Source organism: Sceloporus occidentalis, unplaced genomic scaffold (assembly GCF_023333645.1).
Source record: "Sceloporus occidentalis isolate IW3139 unplaced genomic scaffold, rSceOcc1.0.p SCAF_2, whole genome shotgun sequence".
Classification (NCBI taxonomy): Eukaryota; Metazoa; Chordata; class Lepidosauria; order Squamata; family Phrynosomatidae; genus Sceloporus; species Sceloporus occidentalis.
The window spans coordinates 125,069,393-125,087,094 of NW_028316982.1; the positions used below are offsets into that span (position 1 = coordinate 125,069,393).

Below are 17,702 nucleotides of genomic sequence, written 5' to 3' on the forward strand. Positions count from 1 at the left end.
TGCGGCGGCCTCCTGCCGCCGCCGCTTGCAGCGTCCGGGAGCCGCAGCTGCCACACCACGGGGCTCCCGGACGCTCTGAGGAAGGAGCGCGGAAATTGCGCTCCTTCCTGGGCCCCGGAAGTGGTGCCGCAAAGCGCAAGGCGCACTTTCGCAGCATCACTTCCACCACAACACATCTGGACGCTATGTGTCCAAGACGTCAAAATGGCGGCGGCCGTGTGGAACGGCCGCCACCATTTTGTGCGCGCGGAGCGCATACTAGGGTTAGGGGGGTGCAGAAGCACCGCCCCTTCCTAACCTTAGTACGCGCTCTGCATGTACTTTCTGGCGGTTTGTAACCCGCCTATGTATATCTTTTTAAAATAGACAGCATTGACCTGCAGCCTCTTCATAGTTTTTTAAAGTAACCATACATGGTCTTAAGTCTATACATTTCACACACATTTTCCAACTAGGGTAAAATAGCAGCTTGGGAAGTGGAAAACAGCATGTAAGTATCCATTTTCAACCCCATCTGCATTAACAAACTGTTTGTCAAATTTTAAATAAATGGGAGATCCTCTTATTAATTGGTTGTCCTGTCTATTTGGCCCCATCTGCTTATTCTACTGCAGTTTGGAAGGGAGAATACTGATTTTGTTGTTTTTTAAAGAAATCATGCATACCATCCAAACCCATGTGACACAATATCAAACAAGATAGGAAAACTCAAACAAAGCCCAACCCTTTTGCATGTATGTGTTCCATATTTCTGTCTTTAGAAATTGAGCATTTTTTGCTGGATAATGTGAACATTGCTATCTATTCCTACATCTATATGAGAGTAAATACCAGACAAGGCAAGAATTCAAACACAAATAGGAGAAATAGTGATTTGAATCCATCACTTTTATTAGAACAAGAAAAAGGCATATGATTTTGGCTGACAATTTATTTTCAGAAAGATAGAAAGCCCAACACTCCCCCAGATCTTGACTATTAAAATTGCTGATATCTGAGAAGTAGTGATATTTAGTGGTAGCCAACAGAAATGTCAGTTGCAAAAGGCTTGCTGTGCCTTTGTGAGTGCAAGGACAATTTGGAGGCAGTAGGCTGGCTCCTGGTAAACATCCATGCTGTCACATGAATTCATTTTGGAAAGACGGTGACCACTTCATATCCTTCGGGTGGAGTGACCCGTTCCCGTGCATGCTTCTCACAGTAGATGCAATTCTCCACAAAGAAGTGTCCTTTCTGTTTAAGGTTCATTCCACAGTCGCTGCACACATAGCACTCAGGATGGAGATGCTTATCCCGAAGCCTTACAAATACACCCCTGGGAAGAAAACAGGAAACATACACTCACATTCACAAATCCTTGCCTACATTTTTTTTTAAAAAGTAGAAAAACTAGCAAAATTTTTACCCATTCCCAGTCACTGTCTCATGTCAAAAAGGTACTCCAGCATAGCTATAACCAGTGCTACTTCTACGTCTGTACTTTATTATTTTAATCCTTTATATCACACCTTTTCCCCAGAACTGGAACTCAAGGCAGCTTATAGATATTAAAACAGATATACTGTATATACTCGACTATAAGTCGATCTCATGTATAAGTTGTGGGCAGGTTTTTAGGCCAAAATGATGGCTTTTAGTATGACCCATGGATAAGTCGAGAGTAAGATTTAGGGTTATATAACAACCTGAAGGATTAAGCAAAGAAAAGCAATGCCAAAGAATTTATAGAATGACAGGATGTATAACTGTTTGTGTTCACACTGAAGGATAGATGGATGAAAGAGCAGAGTGGGGCCCACTGCTTCCAGGACAGATTACACTCTTGCATTTCACCAGGGGATGGTTTCTATTTTTATGAGAATTAAAGTACAGTAAAGACCCCATGGATAAGTAGATTGATTTTTTTGGGTCAATTTTTTGACTAAAATGTCTAGAACTATACATGAGTATATACAGTAGTTAAAATCTAATTAAAATATCTGTAACAGTCTAAAAACATTTGTTGTTGTGTGCCTTCAAGTAATTTCTGGCTATTTATTTATTTACAGTCTGCCCTTCAGCCCTAAAGGCTCTCAGAGCACCTTATGGCAAACTCTACCATGGGGTTTTCTTGACAAGATTTGTTCAGAGGGGATTTTCAGTGGTGATTCAAACCCTGGTTCTCCCAGGTCCTGGTCCAGTGCTCAAACCACTACACCACACTGGATCCATTTAAAAATAATAAAAGCATTAGGACGTACACTACAAAAATCATTGACATGTAGTTCTGAAAAGGCAGTGGAATGTAAAGTTTTTACTTGCTGGCAGAAGGATAGTGAGGAGGTACCCAGTCTAGCTTTCTTAAGTAGGGAGTTCCATATCCTGAGGCTGTTCAGTAGAACTCTCTCCCACATGCACAACAAACGTTTTTAGACTGTTGCAGACATTTTAATTAGATTTTAACTATATCTGTTTTAATGTCTGTAAGCTGCCAGGAGTGTAAGGCCCAAGAAATTCAGAATGAATTTCAGGCTTACTAGAGAAGTTAAAAAACAACAACATTTTTTTAAAAAAACAGGGTGGGGTTGGGGGTTGGCAGTGTTCAAAGAATAAGGATTAACAAGGACATGGTAAAGCCACTGTATTCAGAAGATGGTGAAATGCAAATTCTGAAACTCCTGTTTAATAATGTCCTTGCCCCAATATTCCAAAAAGAAAGCAGTTGTAACCGGTGAGAATAGAATAAATCATGTAGTAAAGAATACGTAAAGAGATAATAAAGGAATACCCAGCTAATCTGAATGAATTCAAGTTTTCAAGGCTGAATGAACTACATACAAGAGTATTAACAAAACTGGCAGATGTAATCTCAACGTTTGAGAATGGAGGGCAGGAGAAGTTTCAGCAGATTGCTGGTGGACAAATCTTTTCCACATCTTCAGAAATGGCAAAAAAGGGGTCCTGAGCAATTACTGACCAATCAGCTTTACATCTAGAAAAGTTCATAGAAGCATAGAATCGTAGAGTTGGAAGAGACCACAAGGGCCATGCAGGAAATCTCAGTCAAAGAATACCCGACAGATGGTCTTCAGCCTCTGCTTAAAGACCTTCAAAGGAGGACACTGCAGCACACTCCGAGGGAGTGTGTTCCACTGTCAAACAGCCCTTACTGTCAGAAAGTGCCTCCTAATGTTGAGGTGGAAGGCTCTTTTCCTGTAGCTTGCATCCATTGTTCCGGGTCCTGTTCTCTGGAGCAGCAGAAAACAAGTTCTAGATAGTGGCATCACAGGGTTGTGAGTGTGTGTGTGTTTAACCTCTCTAGCAAGCCTGAGTTCATTCTGCGCTTTAGCTTTTCTGACTTTACCTCTACAAATGCCTACTATTTCTTTGAATTCCTTTTTTGTGATTTCTCCCTTTTTCCATTTCTTATACATGTTCCGTTTCAAACTTAACTCGGTTGAAAGTTCCTTAGTCATCCATCCTGGTTTCTTTCTCACTGGAACTGTCTGAAATTGTGCCTTCAGTATCTCCCTTTTGAGAAACTCCCATCCGTCCTGAACTCCCTTCCCTTTTAGTATTTCTGACCACGGGATCACCCTCAATACTTCTCTAAGTTTACTGAAATCTGCTCTCCTAAAGTCTAGAATGCGTGTTTGACTATGCCTGGTTTCTCCTTTCCATTGTATAACAAACATGGTTTACATAGGTCCTTCATGAGCTACTGTGTTATTTGTGTGCCTTCTGAATTCAACAGACAAAGTTTTGGTTCAGTCATTTTATTGTGGCTAATAAACAGAGTTTTATTTGAACCTTACTTTGGTGTCATGACACTCCCTCCACCACTGACCTAAGCTTGTCAGTCTAACCCATTTGTATGATTCGCAGAGACCATGAAGAAGGAGGACAGGTTGCTCATCTGTAACGGTATTTCTTCTTTGTGGTCTCTGCGAATCACACAAATGGGTTTATTCTGCGCCTGCGCAGCAATCCTCGGAAACTTCTAGAATCTCCAGGCAGAAAGCAATGTATCTTTCTGCAACTTTTTGGCGGTAGCCCCGCCCACCCATATATAAGGCCCCTGGTGGCCCGCTCCTCTTCAGTTCCTTCATTCCGCCGCGTTAAGCAGCTCGAGGAACTTCGCTTACATCTTGTTGCTCCTTTCACGATTGAATCTCTGGCATTTGACCTTCGGACTTTCTCTTGACCATTCTTCGGACTTTCCCTATCGGCTTGTCTTCTACGTGATCTTTCGGCTTGACCTCGGACCGGTAACGGACTCGATTACCATGGCCTCTTTCAAGCAGTGCACTAAGTGCGGTGTGAAAATCCCTAAGGCCGATGGCCATGAAAAATGTTTCCTTTGTTTGGGGGAGTCCCATATTCCTGGCAACTGCCCCCACTGTAAAGCTATGTCGGCCCAGGCCCTAAAGAACAGGGACCGGACACTCAAGGCTGCGCTCTACGAGAAGGTTTTGAGCCAGCCCAGTGGTTCTGGAGACGCGGACGCTCCCAGAGCCTCCAAGAAGAGAGGAGACAAACGCTCCGACCACGAGAAGAAACGGGCCCGCTCTTCATCTCCGCGAGCCAAGAGCCGTCGCAAGGGCCCTCCAAGTACGGTCTCAGTGCCTCCGCCTGAGTCGAGGCCAGCACCGTCTACATCCCCAGTGGCCGAACATGGGGATCCATCTGCCCGGCGACCAGAACGACCTTGCAGACCATCTCAGCAGGTCACCCTCCACTTGCCACGAGTGGAGACTGCATCCAGAGGTGGTGTCCCGACTCTTCAATCGCTGGGGAACCCCCCTCCTCGACCTGTTTGCCTCCCGGCTGAACGCCCACACTGCAAGATTTTGTTCACGGTACAGAGAGCCAAGATCGGAAGGGGACGCCTTCCAGCTCAAGTGGACTCAGGGCCTCCTGTATGCCTTCCCTCCGTTTCCTCTGATCACACGGGTCTTCTTGAAGATGTTGGCAGACCACACGGACGCAATCCTGATAACCCCGTGGTGGCCCAGGCAGCCTTGGTTTGCTCCGCTCCTACAACGAGTGCAAGACCATCTCCGCTTAGAGCACCGGCCCGACCTGCTATCTCTCCACGACGGACAAGTCCACCATCCCGAGATGCAATCTCTCCCATTGGTAGCATGGAGGATACGATCCTGAGGACACTTCCATCCGGTGTACAGGATATCATTAAGGCAGCACAAAGACCATCCACACAGAGGTCCTATGCCTACAAATGGGATAGGTTCTTAACCTTTCTACAAGCAAAGGACATTCCACCATCCCGTGTCTCCATCCCGATAGTCCTGGAATTCCTTATGACGTTAATAGGCGCAGGTCTCTCCTTGAGTTCTATCAAGTGCTACCTGTCAGCCATCTCATCTCACTACCTATTTCAGGACAAACCTTCCCTGTTTGGGGATCCTCTTATAAAGAGGTTCCTTAAGGGATTCAACAATTTACATCCACCGATTCTAGACCCTACACCGCAGTGGTGTCTAGACACCGTCCTGGCACATTTGGTATCCAAGCCCTTTGAGCCCTTAGCTACCACGGACCTGAGACTCCTGACTTGGAAGACGGCCTTTCTGGTAGCCATCACGTCAGCCCGTCGAGCTGGTGAACTGTGTGCCCTGAGGATGGACCAACCCTTCCTTCGTTTCCATAAGGACAAGGTGGTGCTCCGTACAGACATCACTTTCTTGCCTAAGGTGGTGTCTGCCTTTCACATCAACCAGGACATTGTTTTGCCGACTCTGGCTCCCAATCCGACCACAGACTCTGAGCGCCAACTCCATGCCCTGGATGTCCGCAGGGCGCTGGCGTTCTATCTGAACAGAACTGCTGCTTCCAGGCGTTCAGAGAGACTTTTTGTGTGTTACTCTGAAGCTAAGAAGGAGCTGCCGGTGTCACCGCAGAGGTTCTCCAAGTGGGTGGCCAACACCATCCACCTTTGCTACGAACTGGCAGGGAAGCCTCTACCAGGTCGGATTAGAGCCCATGCAACTAGGGCGGTAGCCGCATCCTCAGCTTTTTTGACCGGGATCCCCCTTGAGGATGTGTGTAAGGCAGCTGTCTGGTCCCAGCCATTGACATTCATTAGACACTATAGGCTGGACGCAAGGGCCAGGCATGATGCAGCCTTTGGGAGGGCAGTGTTACTGTCTGCCATGCACTAACCTGTCTACTGTAAATAAATCACTCAGGTATTAGTTTGCATATTTATTGTCATGTGACTATTTGATCTTGACACTCCCTCCTCCACAGACGACAGCTCGCTAGTCTAAACCCATTTGTGTGATTCGCAGAGACCACGAAGAAGAAGAACAGGTTGCTCACCTGTAACTGTGTTTCTTCGAGTGGTCATCTGCGAATTCACACAAACCCGCCCATCCATCCCCTCAGTGTCTGCTCATTTGACAACGCTTGTTGCCGCGCTGATTAGCGGCTCATTCGGAACTGAAGAGGAGCGGGCCACCAGGGGCCTTATATATGGGTGGGCGGGGCTACCGCCAAAAAGTTGCAGAAAGATACATTGCTTTCTGCCTGGAGATTCTAGAAGTTTCCGAGGATTGCTGCGCAGGCGCAGAATAAACCCATTTGTGTGAATTCGCAGATGACCACTCGAAGAAACACAGTTACAGGTGAGCAACCTGTTCTTCTTCGAGTGGTCATCTGCAAATACATACAAATCCCACCCGTCCTCCCCTCAATGTCCAGCTCTACCATTGGCTCATTCTCATGTCGTTTACATGGCATAAATTTCTGAACTGGGGAAAGAGCGGGAATGCAGGGGACTTATAAGGGATGGGCAGAGCTACTGCCAAGAAGTTGCAAAGTTAACTTTGCTCAGTGATTCCAGAAGTTTGCGAACAGCACTGCGCAGGCACAGTACAACCCATTTGTATGTATTCGCAGATGGCCACTTGAAAAAATACCGTTACAAGTGAGCAACCTGTCCTTCTTTCTAATGCTATTAATTGGATGATTTCTAAGTAATACAGTGAAAATTACCAAGAAAAACCAATCTCTGTACAGACCAGTTTAGTAGCTTCATACAGAATGGCTAAGTTTCTTATAAGAATTTCTTAGATCTGAAGTAAAGATTGGATTGTAAATAGTGGGTGTACAGACTGAATGTTTATAAGGTATATTTATGACCTATTTTTAACAAATAAACACAGTCCCATATTATCCTGCTTCGTGGGTTTCATAGGAACGGAATATATTTTTGCAGTCACTAGACAAGTCCTGCCTTGAGGACTGATTAGGGAAAGAGGGTCCCGTTACTGACATACATTCACACAAGAATGATTTACTGAAACTTATGCCTCTTTTCTCTAATCCTCTGCATTTGTTCCAAAGACTTTCTCCACTGTAGCAGTCAAGCCCCAGGCAGTTTTTACTTACTGGTGTAGGGGGGGAAAGGGAAGACATTCAGAGAAGGAAAGGAGCAGAATATACCTGAACAGAGCTCCATCCATCTATGAGTGCACTCTTATTTCTTCCCGCTCCAATCTGAATTGCTTCCCCTTCCTCCACTGCCCACACACAGAGCAGGGCATGGGCTTTTCCTGGGGCCTTGACAACTGCCAGGGCATGGAATGATCCAGAACTGGGTGGAGTGTTGCATTCTACCTGCTCAGTCTCAGTGATTTTCAGTGCAAATGCATATCAGCATGAATTGTCCTTAGACTAGTTGCTTGTTTGAGAACCTGAATGCACCTTGACATATAGGTATTTAGTTGGCATGCTACAGTGGTCCCTTCCCTTATGCGGGGATCCGTTCCAGAACCTGCCGCGTAAGGCAAGCTCTGCCTATGCTTGAGACCCATTGAGGATAATGGAGCTTGTGCACATGGCAGCATGGCGGTGTGAGTGCCGCACGTGCCATTCATTGAATGGCGCATGGCTTCCAGCATAAACTGGAAGCTGCGTAAAAAGCGCCCATGTATGACACGGGCGTACAGTATATAAATATATAATTGCACATTTCAATCACTTCCCTTTTTAACCATGTCTTTTCTAAGTTAAGGAGTCCTTAATCATTTTCTCCCCAATATGAAAAAAGTTCAATACCCCTAAGCAAATTACAGTTAGTGCATATACTAGTACTTACACAATCCCAGACCCACACTTATCACAAATGGGCAACTTCTGGGCATTTCCAATGGATGAAGCTACTTTGGTTGTTGGAGCTTTTACACTTCTAAATCCAGAAGGCTTGTCTCCTGTGAATATTTTAAAATATAAAAAATATATATTATTATCTGAAAAGATGCCTGGATCATGAAAGTTGAACTATAACTCAGTTCACTGTAAGCAAAATACTGCCGTATCATCCGATACTTCATCTATTAAACTCCTTTGTCAATGATGATGAGAGGTGTCCAAAATACATGTGTTTGAAAAGTGTGTGTGCGCGAAATATCTCTTAATACTGTGAAGAAAAGGCTTTTGTTATTTATTTATTTTAACTATTTCAGAACATAGTTTTTTTTGTGGGTTTTTCGGGCTATGTGGCCATGTTCTAGAAGAGTTTCTTCCTGACGTTTCGCCAGCATCTGTGGCTGGCATCTTCAGAGAATGCATTCTCTGAAGATGCCAGCCACAGATGCTGGCAAAACATCAGGAAGAAACTCTTCTAGAACATGGCCACATAACCCAAAAAAACCACAAAAAACTATGGATGCCAGCCATGAAAGCCTTCGACTTCGTATTTCAGAACAGATATATATTTTAGAATGGACATATGGGAAAAGAGATAGTTGTGTTTTATAACAGAGGCAGAGTGGAAAAACTTAAGAGAACTGTTAAACTGATTGGTAATTCTAAGTGTTACTAAACACATCAATAAGAGAGAAGTGGGAAGGGCTCCTGGATAGTATTACGAATATCACAGTTATACCAGCACTTAATACTTTGTTTAAAAATTTTTTAGAGTACTAGGGTAATACAGGAAAAAGAGAATCATAGTGATTGAAACTCAAACAAATATTTACCAAACAGTGATACCTTTAATGGCCAACCAAAATGCACAATATACTTGTTACAAGCTTTCAAAGCTCCACTGGCTTCTTCTTCAGGCAAGATGTTACAAACCAAACAGGAGAAAAATTAGAGATGTTAGTAAGATGCTTGCATTCTGTTGTTTCTGTCTTTAGTTAACATGGTTTGGGGAGAGTATTTTGCAGGCTGGCTCCTCCTCTTTCTGGCCATGTAGCAATTGGGAGATTGCCTACAAAGAGGCCTATGGCCTCAAAGGAATGGAAACCGACTGGACTGCAAGAGAGGAGTCCTTATTGAACCTCCCCATACCATCTTAACTAAGGACAGAAACAATAGAATGTAGGCATCTGACTAACATCTCTAATTTTTCTCCTGTCTGGTTTGTAACTTCATGCCTGATGAAGAAGCCAGTGGAGCTTTGAAAGCTTGCAACAAGAATTTTGTGCATTTCGGTTAGCCAACAAAGGTATCACTGTTTGGTGGATTTTTGTTTGAATTTACTAAATGGCCAATACAGTTACCCCTGCATGTTTTCTGAGGATTATCAGCACTGTGGATATTATATATCATGGCCAAACCTACCAAAAAACCTAAGATACTGAGCAGAAACATATGATTTATGTTCTAGGTCCTTAAAATTGATGTGCATGCAATACATCATTAAATGCCTGAGGATGCAGGCATCATTCAGTAGATGTCACAAGCCATTGCTATTATATGTGCTGATTCTGATTCTGAGGGATGGTGCAGAAGTTGCTACACAGACCTGGAAGAAATCAAGAAGAGCTGAACGTTTCTGAATGGTTATGATCTTCCCTCACATTTTCTGACAGAAAAGGCCATTACTCAGGTCATGGAACCAATAGTAAGGAATAGACATGGCAGTTAACAGAGACGAAATATATGAAATAACAATTTAAAATCAAGTTATCTTCAAGAGCAGATGTAAAAAGAGTGGATTAGGGTTAAGTGAGAAAATATTAAAGGACTAGTGGAGAGTCTGAAAAAGGATATGCTGCTGAAGTGGTAAGATAATTTTATATTAGCAACCATGGTGCCACTGCACTTGAGTACCTTATTGCCATAAAGAGTATATGTAGAAACACTGAAGGTGGAGAAGAGTACCTATAGAGGTTTCAGACTACCTGTCAGAAACTGGGAAAAGAAGGTATGACACTATACATTTTGAAAAGAAAAACATCTTCAGAGAATTTATGGTAAAGAAGACTAGAGTATCGGCAAGAGATTAAGATCGGTTGAGAACAATCATAGGCATGCTATTTGTTAGAGCTGAACATGGAAGACATGAGAGAGAACCCCTCACTATACTCTGATGGGGTGGGGGGAGAAGAAGGTATCAAGTAATCAAATAACACATTTTATAGTAAAGGTGTGGTAAGAAGATGATCCCTCTGGAAGGGACAATATGCAGAAAAGAAGTGGAAAACTTTTCACTCATGCTCCTAAAACACTGGCCTAGATCCAGTTGTTAGTTCCAACTACACAGGGCCCTGCGGATTTTAGCATCCATGGATTAAAAATGAAGATTAATTTTTTAAAAATATACCTGAGATTGAGGCATCCCAGAGTGAGAAGCAGTCTTGGGGCACTAATAGAGCCTGGGGCGGGAAGGCCCAGGTACCAAGAACACATTCGTTCTGCTTTTGCTGCTCAGAAGGGGCAACTGGCATACTCCCAGGAAGGAGGAAGAATGTAGGCATGATGCTCCTGCTTGCTCCCCCCTCCCTCTTAGTTGATTTGAACCTATCCTGGGAAGGAGTTAACAAGGCAATCAAAAACAGCATGTTCCTGGCCCTGGGGCTTTGGTTTTCAATGCTGCATGTGTGAGTTGAACTCATCCTGGGAACTGGGGTTGCAGTGTTGAGTGTCTGATTTGAAATTATGTTGGGAAAAGGAGCTTTAGCTTACAATACTGAGTGTCTGATTTGAACCTATCCTGGGGAAAAGCTAACAAGGCAGTCAGAAGCAACACGTAGCATTGCAAACCAAAGCCCATCAAGGGCATGGCCATACCCTCTGATGTCATCTGCCCCATAGGAGGAGGAAAATGCAACCTGTCCTCCCATTGTATTATCCATCCTTGACTTAGAATATGGGGCTAGATAAAAGCAGCCCTCCTGCTACAGGATTTTATAAAGGAGTTGACATAGGGAAATTTTCCTCCTGAGCCAGACAGTTGTTATAGGGGGCAGGCAGAATTTCCACCAGGACTCAGCATATATCCCTGAAGATTACTGCAACCTCATGATATCTGACATGCAGTTTGGTCCACAGAGCCCATCCAGATCAAAGGCTATAACCTCTTGTCACTTTTGTTATGTTTCCAGGCAAGTGTGTGTTCTTAATGATCTCATTTATATGCAGGAAGGCACTTACCTTTTTCTTCAGATTCTAAAATGTCCTGTAGCACCAAGAATGAGGCGGATTGTCGGGGTGGCTCATTTGAATCTTGGTTCTCCTGTAGCATCTTATAAACCTCAGAGTCTTTGTCAATCCTTATCGTAGTAGCGGGCTGGTTAAGTTGGTCCAAGCTGCACAAAATTAAGACAAAAACCTTCAATGAACATAGTATCAATCTGTGCTGTAATTTACAAGAAAACACACACAGTCAAGGTAACTAGTGGTGTAAAATGTATTACAATTAAACTGAAGTGAGATTAAATGTAGCACAGCTAAAATAAGCAGTTAAGATTTTCCTGGGTATTTTCTGTTTTTAGCTACTTTACATATATATTCACACTAGATCTATAACAGCAGAAAGCACTAATCAATTAACCAGAACTTCCAAAATATTTCTTGGCAGGATGCACACTGTGCTTAACACTTAGGCTGTAATACGTGTGCAGGTATTGTCGGTGGTAGAGGTATTCCATATTTTTAGCTCTATGGGAAAAGGTCAAGAGAACTGGGTGCGTCTGACCTGGAGCAGGTCTTGACTGCCATTTCCCAGATGATGTGTCATGAATTGCAAAGCTACAGCCTTCTTGTGGCTCACTCTTTCACTGTTGGGTCCTCTGCTTGCTGTGTTCCTTTAGCTGCCTTCAAGAGCCAAGGGATAATTTGGACAGTTTTGGTCTCCTCCATGGGTGCTCACCATATTTTTAAATGGAACAGTGGTGTTTTACAATAGTAAAATTATCTGTCTTGGCACCAACCAACATGGTAAAAAAGAAAAACAGCAACACCATGTTCTCCTTACAAAGACTCATTCATAAATGTGTACAAAGGATGAACTTGTGCAGTGACATTTTGAGCATCCGAAGCCACATCATTCTCTTTCCTGTACATCTTGAATGCAGACAGACAGTGGAGAACAACTGGAAAAGTATTTGCTACTATTTGGGTAAGAACGAAGACTGACCAATACAGTAAGAATACTGTTTTTCTTTTCAACCATTCTGCTAAAACATTCAAACTAGTATCAAGGAAAGAATCAGTTTTATTCCTTGATCTTTGACGTTATGTAAACTGGCATTATGTAATAAGGGGAATGTGTTTGGGTGCTGTCACTGTATACCAATCTAGTCCACATTCATGGAAAAGACTTTGTCAGGAGCTATGCAGTATAGTGACTGACTCTGGAGACAAGGGTTTGAATCCCTGTTCAACCATGGAAACCCACTAGGCAACCTTGGACACGTCGTAAATCTTGCAAAGAAAATCCTGTGATGGGTTCACCACATGATTACCCTAAGTTAGAAACAACTTGAAGACACACAACATTGGGGTATGGTATGATACACATGTCATCACAATAGTACAGGAAGTCATTTAAGCACTGCAAAAGATGAGAAAGAAGAAAAGTACACAGATGGGATGGTTTCCAAAGAAAAAAAATCTTGGAATACCCAGTGAAGACTCTGCTGCACAGCTCAAGGCTAGGAGAGAGGTTGTGGGTTATCCACAGACCAAGTCCAGAGTAAAACATTTTCAAAGTATGTGCTTAGGATACAGGGAGTGCACCAGCAATAAACATTATCTCCCCAAAAGAAAACATCTCTGCTACCCAGAGAGTGATGTGGCAGTGGTACCTGGTTTAATAAGCATGTCTAGTTGAAATATTTAAGGTACAGTGAAAAGCTTTCTGTTATCCCATAAGAACACATACAAATGAGAACTGTTTTTCCTCAGTCTGTGATTATTATAACTAGAAAATTACTCTAAAGAGCAAAACAGGATTTCTAGGCACTTTTTTCAAGTGGATATACACTAGTATATATTTGATACTAATATAAATACACTAGCATGCAACATACTAGCCTGCCTCCACGGAAAAAGGCTTTTGCATGCAGTACGTAATGAGGGAACTGCTGTTTTTACAAGTTGCAAAATCCCATCCAGCACTGCACAAGGAGTACATTCTGGGTACTGTATTGAGCTAGGCCTGAAGATGGCACCAGACTCAGCACTGATCCTTATGATTCAACGCACACTATCAAACCCTGTACAGGGTGTGCAGGTGTTCAGATCTTGCCTGTGAACAACCTGTCTCAGCAGGATTCTTTGGATCCCACTAAGAAAAATTTTATGGAAACATTCTTTATTAGAGGATTTTCACAATTCTTACTTTGCTTGAAGATGGACTTCTTTTTACAAGATTTAGAAACTTCACAATACTTTCTGTTACATTTCTATGTCGTTACATCTTCATAGAGACAAAGTTCTTTACAATGCAACCCATTAAACACTAAGAAAAAAGTGTGTGGTTGATTCAAAGTCATGACAAATACCAAGGGTATTCACACTGGAAATGAATCATTTTCAAAATTCAACATAGTGAAAATTATCTTTCCAGTTTGTATGAATAAAAGCAGTGACGACCAACTTGCATAATTCAGTGCCATATCATGCATGACAGAAAAAGAAAAGTATCAAAGGCTACTGAGACGAGCTTCATGCACCAAGAGCCAATGTCAACATAACATCTGCCTCCCTCCCTCGGCATACCTCTTTCACAGGTAGATTTGCACATTCAAATGTTCATCCATGTTTCCTGTCTCACCACCACCCAAGTCCCACATCTCCTTTTTTCTTTTCTTTACTCAATATATTTTATGTCCAGTTATCTACATATTTGTTTGCTCCCATATGATTTTGTAATAGATGGATAAGGTGATCCTAGGAACGTATGTGTCAAGGTTTGAAGTGAGCCCTTAAAATAAAATTTAAAAAGCACAGTGACATTCAGCAGACATTGAACAACACATTGTTTCAGAAGCAGCATGGACCTTAATTTGCAGTGACGGATTTATCACAATAATGTCAAGATATTTTGCAAAAAACACAAAGCAACAATTTAAAATCTAGTGCAATGGATAATACAAAAGCTGAGGAAAATGAATGTGCACAGGCCTTATGTCAATCGCATATTAAACAGGCAAAGTTACCTGGGGAAAGTGGGACTAATGCAACAGATCTGCCCCTGCAAAGAATCCAGGATGTTTTTCTGTGAATAGAGCTGTAAAGGAGAATTAAACTGTATGTGTCGTACTTTGAGTCCAGGCACCTCAACTTCCACAGGGCTACTGGGACAGATCTGAGCAACTTCCTTGAGTTGTTCCACACCAACTCTGATTTGATGTGGGATGGATGAGGTACTGTGCCTTCTTTGCAAAGGAGAGGCAGAAGCGGACTGAAGAGGGTTATACACAGATGCAAAAGGAGCCTTGAACCCACCACTGGGTGATAAAGGGCTAGTCAGGAGGAATGAGTTAAAAGGACAGAATTGGTTGATGATGATGATGATGATTTCCCATGAAGACAGGGAAGAAAGGAAGAAAGAAATTATTTAAGGAAAACTGCAACACTAGACCATCTACAGCACTAAACTATGTTCCAACATGCAAGGGGATGCACATTACTCAATAGTTCAATATACAATTAAATATACATCTTACTACAACACAAAATATGTAAATTAGATTATTTTTTATTCATATTAACTGATGCATACTGACTGCCGATTAACATAATGGATGGGAAGCACTAGGGTTTGTACTCACCTTACCCTGCCCCTTAGAATTTCAAGGCAAGAAAAAATCCATTAGGAGTGGGAGGGCAGAAGGGACTGTGAAGTTAAGAAAGTGCCAGGGTTCAACAACATAGTCTTCACCTGGGCAAAGTACTGCTGGATGTCTTCTGTAGGAGCTTTTTTTTCCAGCACACACTCATCTTCAAAGCACTTTTTCCCCATACAAAACTTAGGTGGGTTATGAACCTGCAAACTTGGGCTTTTGGGACCCCACAAATGGAAACAATTTCCAGAACAGGGTCCAAAAAATTCTATGGACAGCTCCTGTTAGTAAATTTAATAGATAGTCCTACCCCAGGGGAAAGGGTTGCAACTTGCGTGAGAGGGTACCGTAAGAGGTAGACAGGCAAACAGATGCAGGCAGGGGCTGATGTCGAGAAGGGCAGGATGCAGCACCATTTGGCCTTTGCTACACTCAACAAAACGTCCTGGACTGGAAAAATCCACCAGACCCTCTATAGTTAAGTAATTATTCCCAGAAAAGGGAACATTTTATCACAAACACCCTGCACTACCAGTTCAAATAACAAGATTCAGTTCTCTGTACTGTGAAAATATAAAGGCTGTTGTCTACCTGTGCTTCTCTGAGCTGTTACCTCTGTATTTATATACATAATGGATTCTGTACTACTAGGAGCTTCCTGTAATCAATTTCTTTGTCCAACAATAGAAGTGCAATTAATTGTCATTGTCATTATGACTGTACCTTAATGAAGAATAACTTTACTCATTTTATAGTTTATCTGTGACTTTTTAGATTGCTGTTTTTGTCATTATGGGAGTGTGATAGAAGAGGAATATCACACAAGTGAAACCTCATGCTTTGATTATGTAATTAGTTTTAGCGTTTATTTGGTTGATTTAATGTTTATTTAGTTGATCTAATTTTAATCATTTTTTGTTGATTTCTCTGACCAATATTCAAAAATAATCCGTGTTTTAATTTACTTGTAATTTGGACTGGAAATTTCTTTTTCCTTTTATCATTTACTTGATATATGTGTTCTTTTTTCCCATGTTTCTCATTTTTGCAGTTGGTGGAAAAGGGGTAGAGAAGATTGAGGTGGATATAAATTCCCCTTTTTGTTCTTTTTTCTTTTTTCCTTTTGTCTTTTTCCTGAGGTTCTCCCTACCCCTTCAGAAAAGGAAGAACTAGCTAAGAAAAACTTGGTTATGAAACTGTAAATAAAATAAGATATTTGACATTAACAATATCATTAAAAATCAACAATTATTTGAAATCCACTGTTTAAGGGTTTGGGATAGCATTTGTCAATGTTAGGAAAAGTATCTGTCATCAAAATTAGTATCTTGCCCAAAAATATTTATATATTTCAGACAGTCCGAATTATTTTTTTTAAGCGCTCCATACTCAAAATGACAGAAGGGTTCATCTAAATTTGTATGGCTAGAGAAAAAAGCAAGGGTTAAATGGAAAGTATTAATAGATGCCAAAGAGAGAGGAGGGTTAACAAATTTAAAAATTACTTTAAGGCAGTTTAACGTGGCTAAAATAATGGATTACACTCAAAAATAAAAGGGATTTAGCTTTGGAAGGTCATGAGTTGAAGATGGGATGGTATGGATACCTATGGTATGGGAAGGTTAAAATTAATGCAAGGTTTGAAAATCATGTTATAAGAAGATATTTATTAAGAGTTGGGGAAGATATAAGGATAGAATCTGGCCCAAAATATCTGGTTGACACTCTCTAAAAGAGTTTTTTTTGCCAATGTTAACTGAGAGAAAGTGGTTAACTTATTTTATTTTATTACCACCAAGAACTGAAGAAAGAAGGGATCAAATTACAATAGTTATTATACTACTAACTGAGAGAGAAGGTGAAAGAGGATATGAGGATCTGGCAATATGAGGATGAGAAGTCAGATTCTATAAAATTGTTATGTACGGATGATAGACAATTGATAAGCAAAATGAATAAGTTATTATTCAGTTGTAAAAGTAGTTATTCAGTCTGAAGATGAAGAAAAATAAGTTTAAAAGTATGTGATTAGTTGGGCCAAAAATGTGGGACACAATATACAAATGAATCAATGGATGATATTTGAATTAAGGGATCAAAATTTACTTGTTCTTACACACTCAAGGAAAATCTTTAGTCTTTACAAGGGTAGATTACCCCAGATAAACTGGCAACACTGTACAAAGAGAGTAATAGCTGCTGAAAATGTTTTCCATATATTGTGGAGTTGTAAAAAGTTTAAGAAATATTGGTTTAAAATAAGCAAATGGATACAGAGGATTTGGGGGTTTAAATTACTGTTGCAACCTGAATTGTATTTGTTAAATGTGGTAAATGTAGAAAATAAAAGAAAAATGAAGCATAGTAATGTAATTAGCTGTATGGTAACTGCAGCTAGAGTGGTATTTGTTAGACACTGGAAAACTAATAAATTACCAAATTGTGTGGATATATTGAGGTATAAATGTATAGTAGTATATACTGAAGTATAGATGGTCAAGTTTTTTCATTTGTTTGGTATAAAAGACATTGACCTGTTACAGACTGCCAAAATAAAGCTGCTTCGGGTCTCTTTGGAGGTATGCTATTTAAATGATGCATGGGTCCTAAGAGTCCGGAGGTCGCGCCAAAGCCACACTCCATTCTTAAGCACTGGAGTGCAGCTTTGGTGCAGCT

At 41.5% G+C, this 17,702-nt stretch overlaps 1 protein-coding gene across 3 annotated transcripts in view; it reads right to left on the reverse strand.

Annotated features, from left to right (window-relative positions):
* Positions 1–870: 870 nt before the first annotated feature.
* LOC149318983 (PDZ and LIM domain protein 1-like) overlaps positions 871–17,702 on the reverse strand; it is a 37,986-nt gene continuing 21,154 nt past the window's right edge. For 2 of the 3 annotated variants that reach the window (XM_089510864.1, XM_089510865.1), the window contains exons 5-8: positions 14,400–14,705; positions 11,389–11,543; positions 8,102–8,213; positions 871–1,315 (exon numbers count right to left, since the gene is read on the reverse strand). In XM_089510864.1, the coding sequence (XP_089366990.1) occupies positions 1,129–1,315; positions 8,102–8,213; positions 11,389–11,543; positions 14,400–14,705 (760 nt within the window). In that variant the 3' untranslated portion in view covers positions 871–1,128. The remainder of the gene's footprint in view (positions 1,316–8,101; positions 8,214–11,388; positions 11,544–14,399; positions 14,706–17,702) is intronic. The other variant, XM_089510866.1, reaches the window with a different exon arrangement.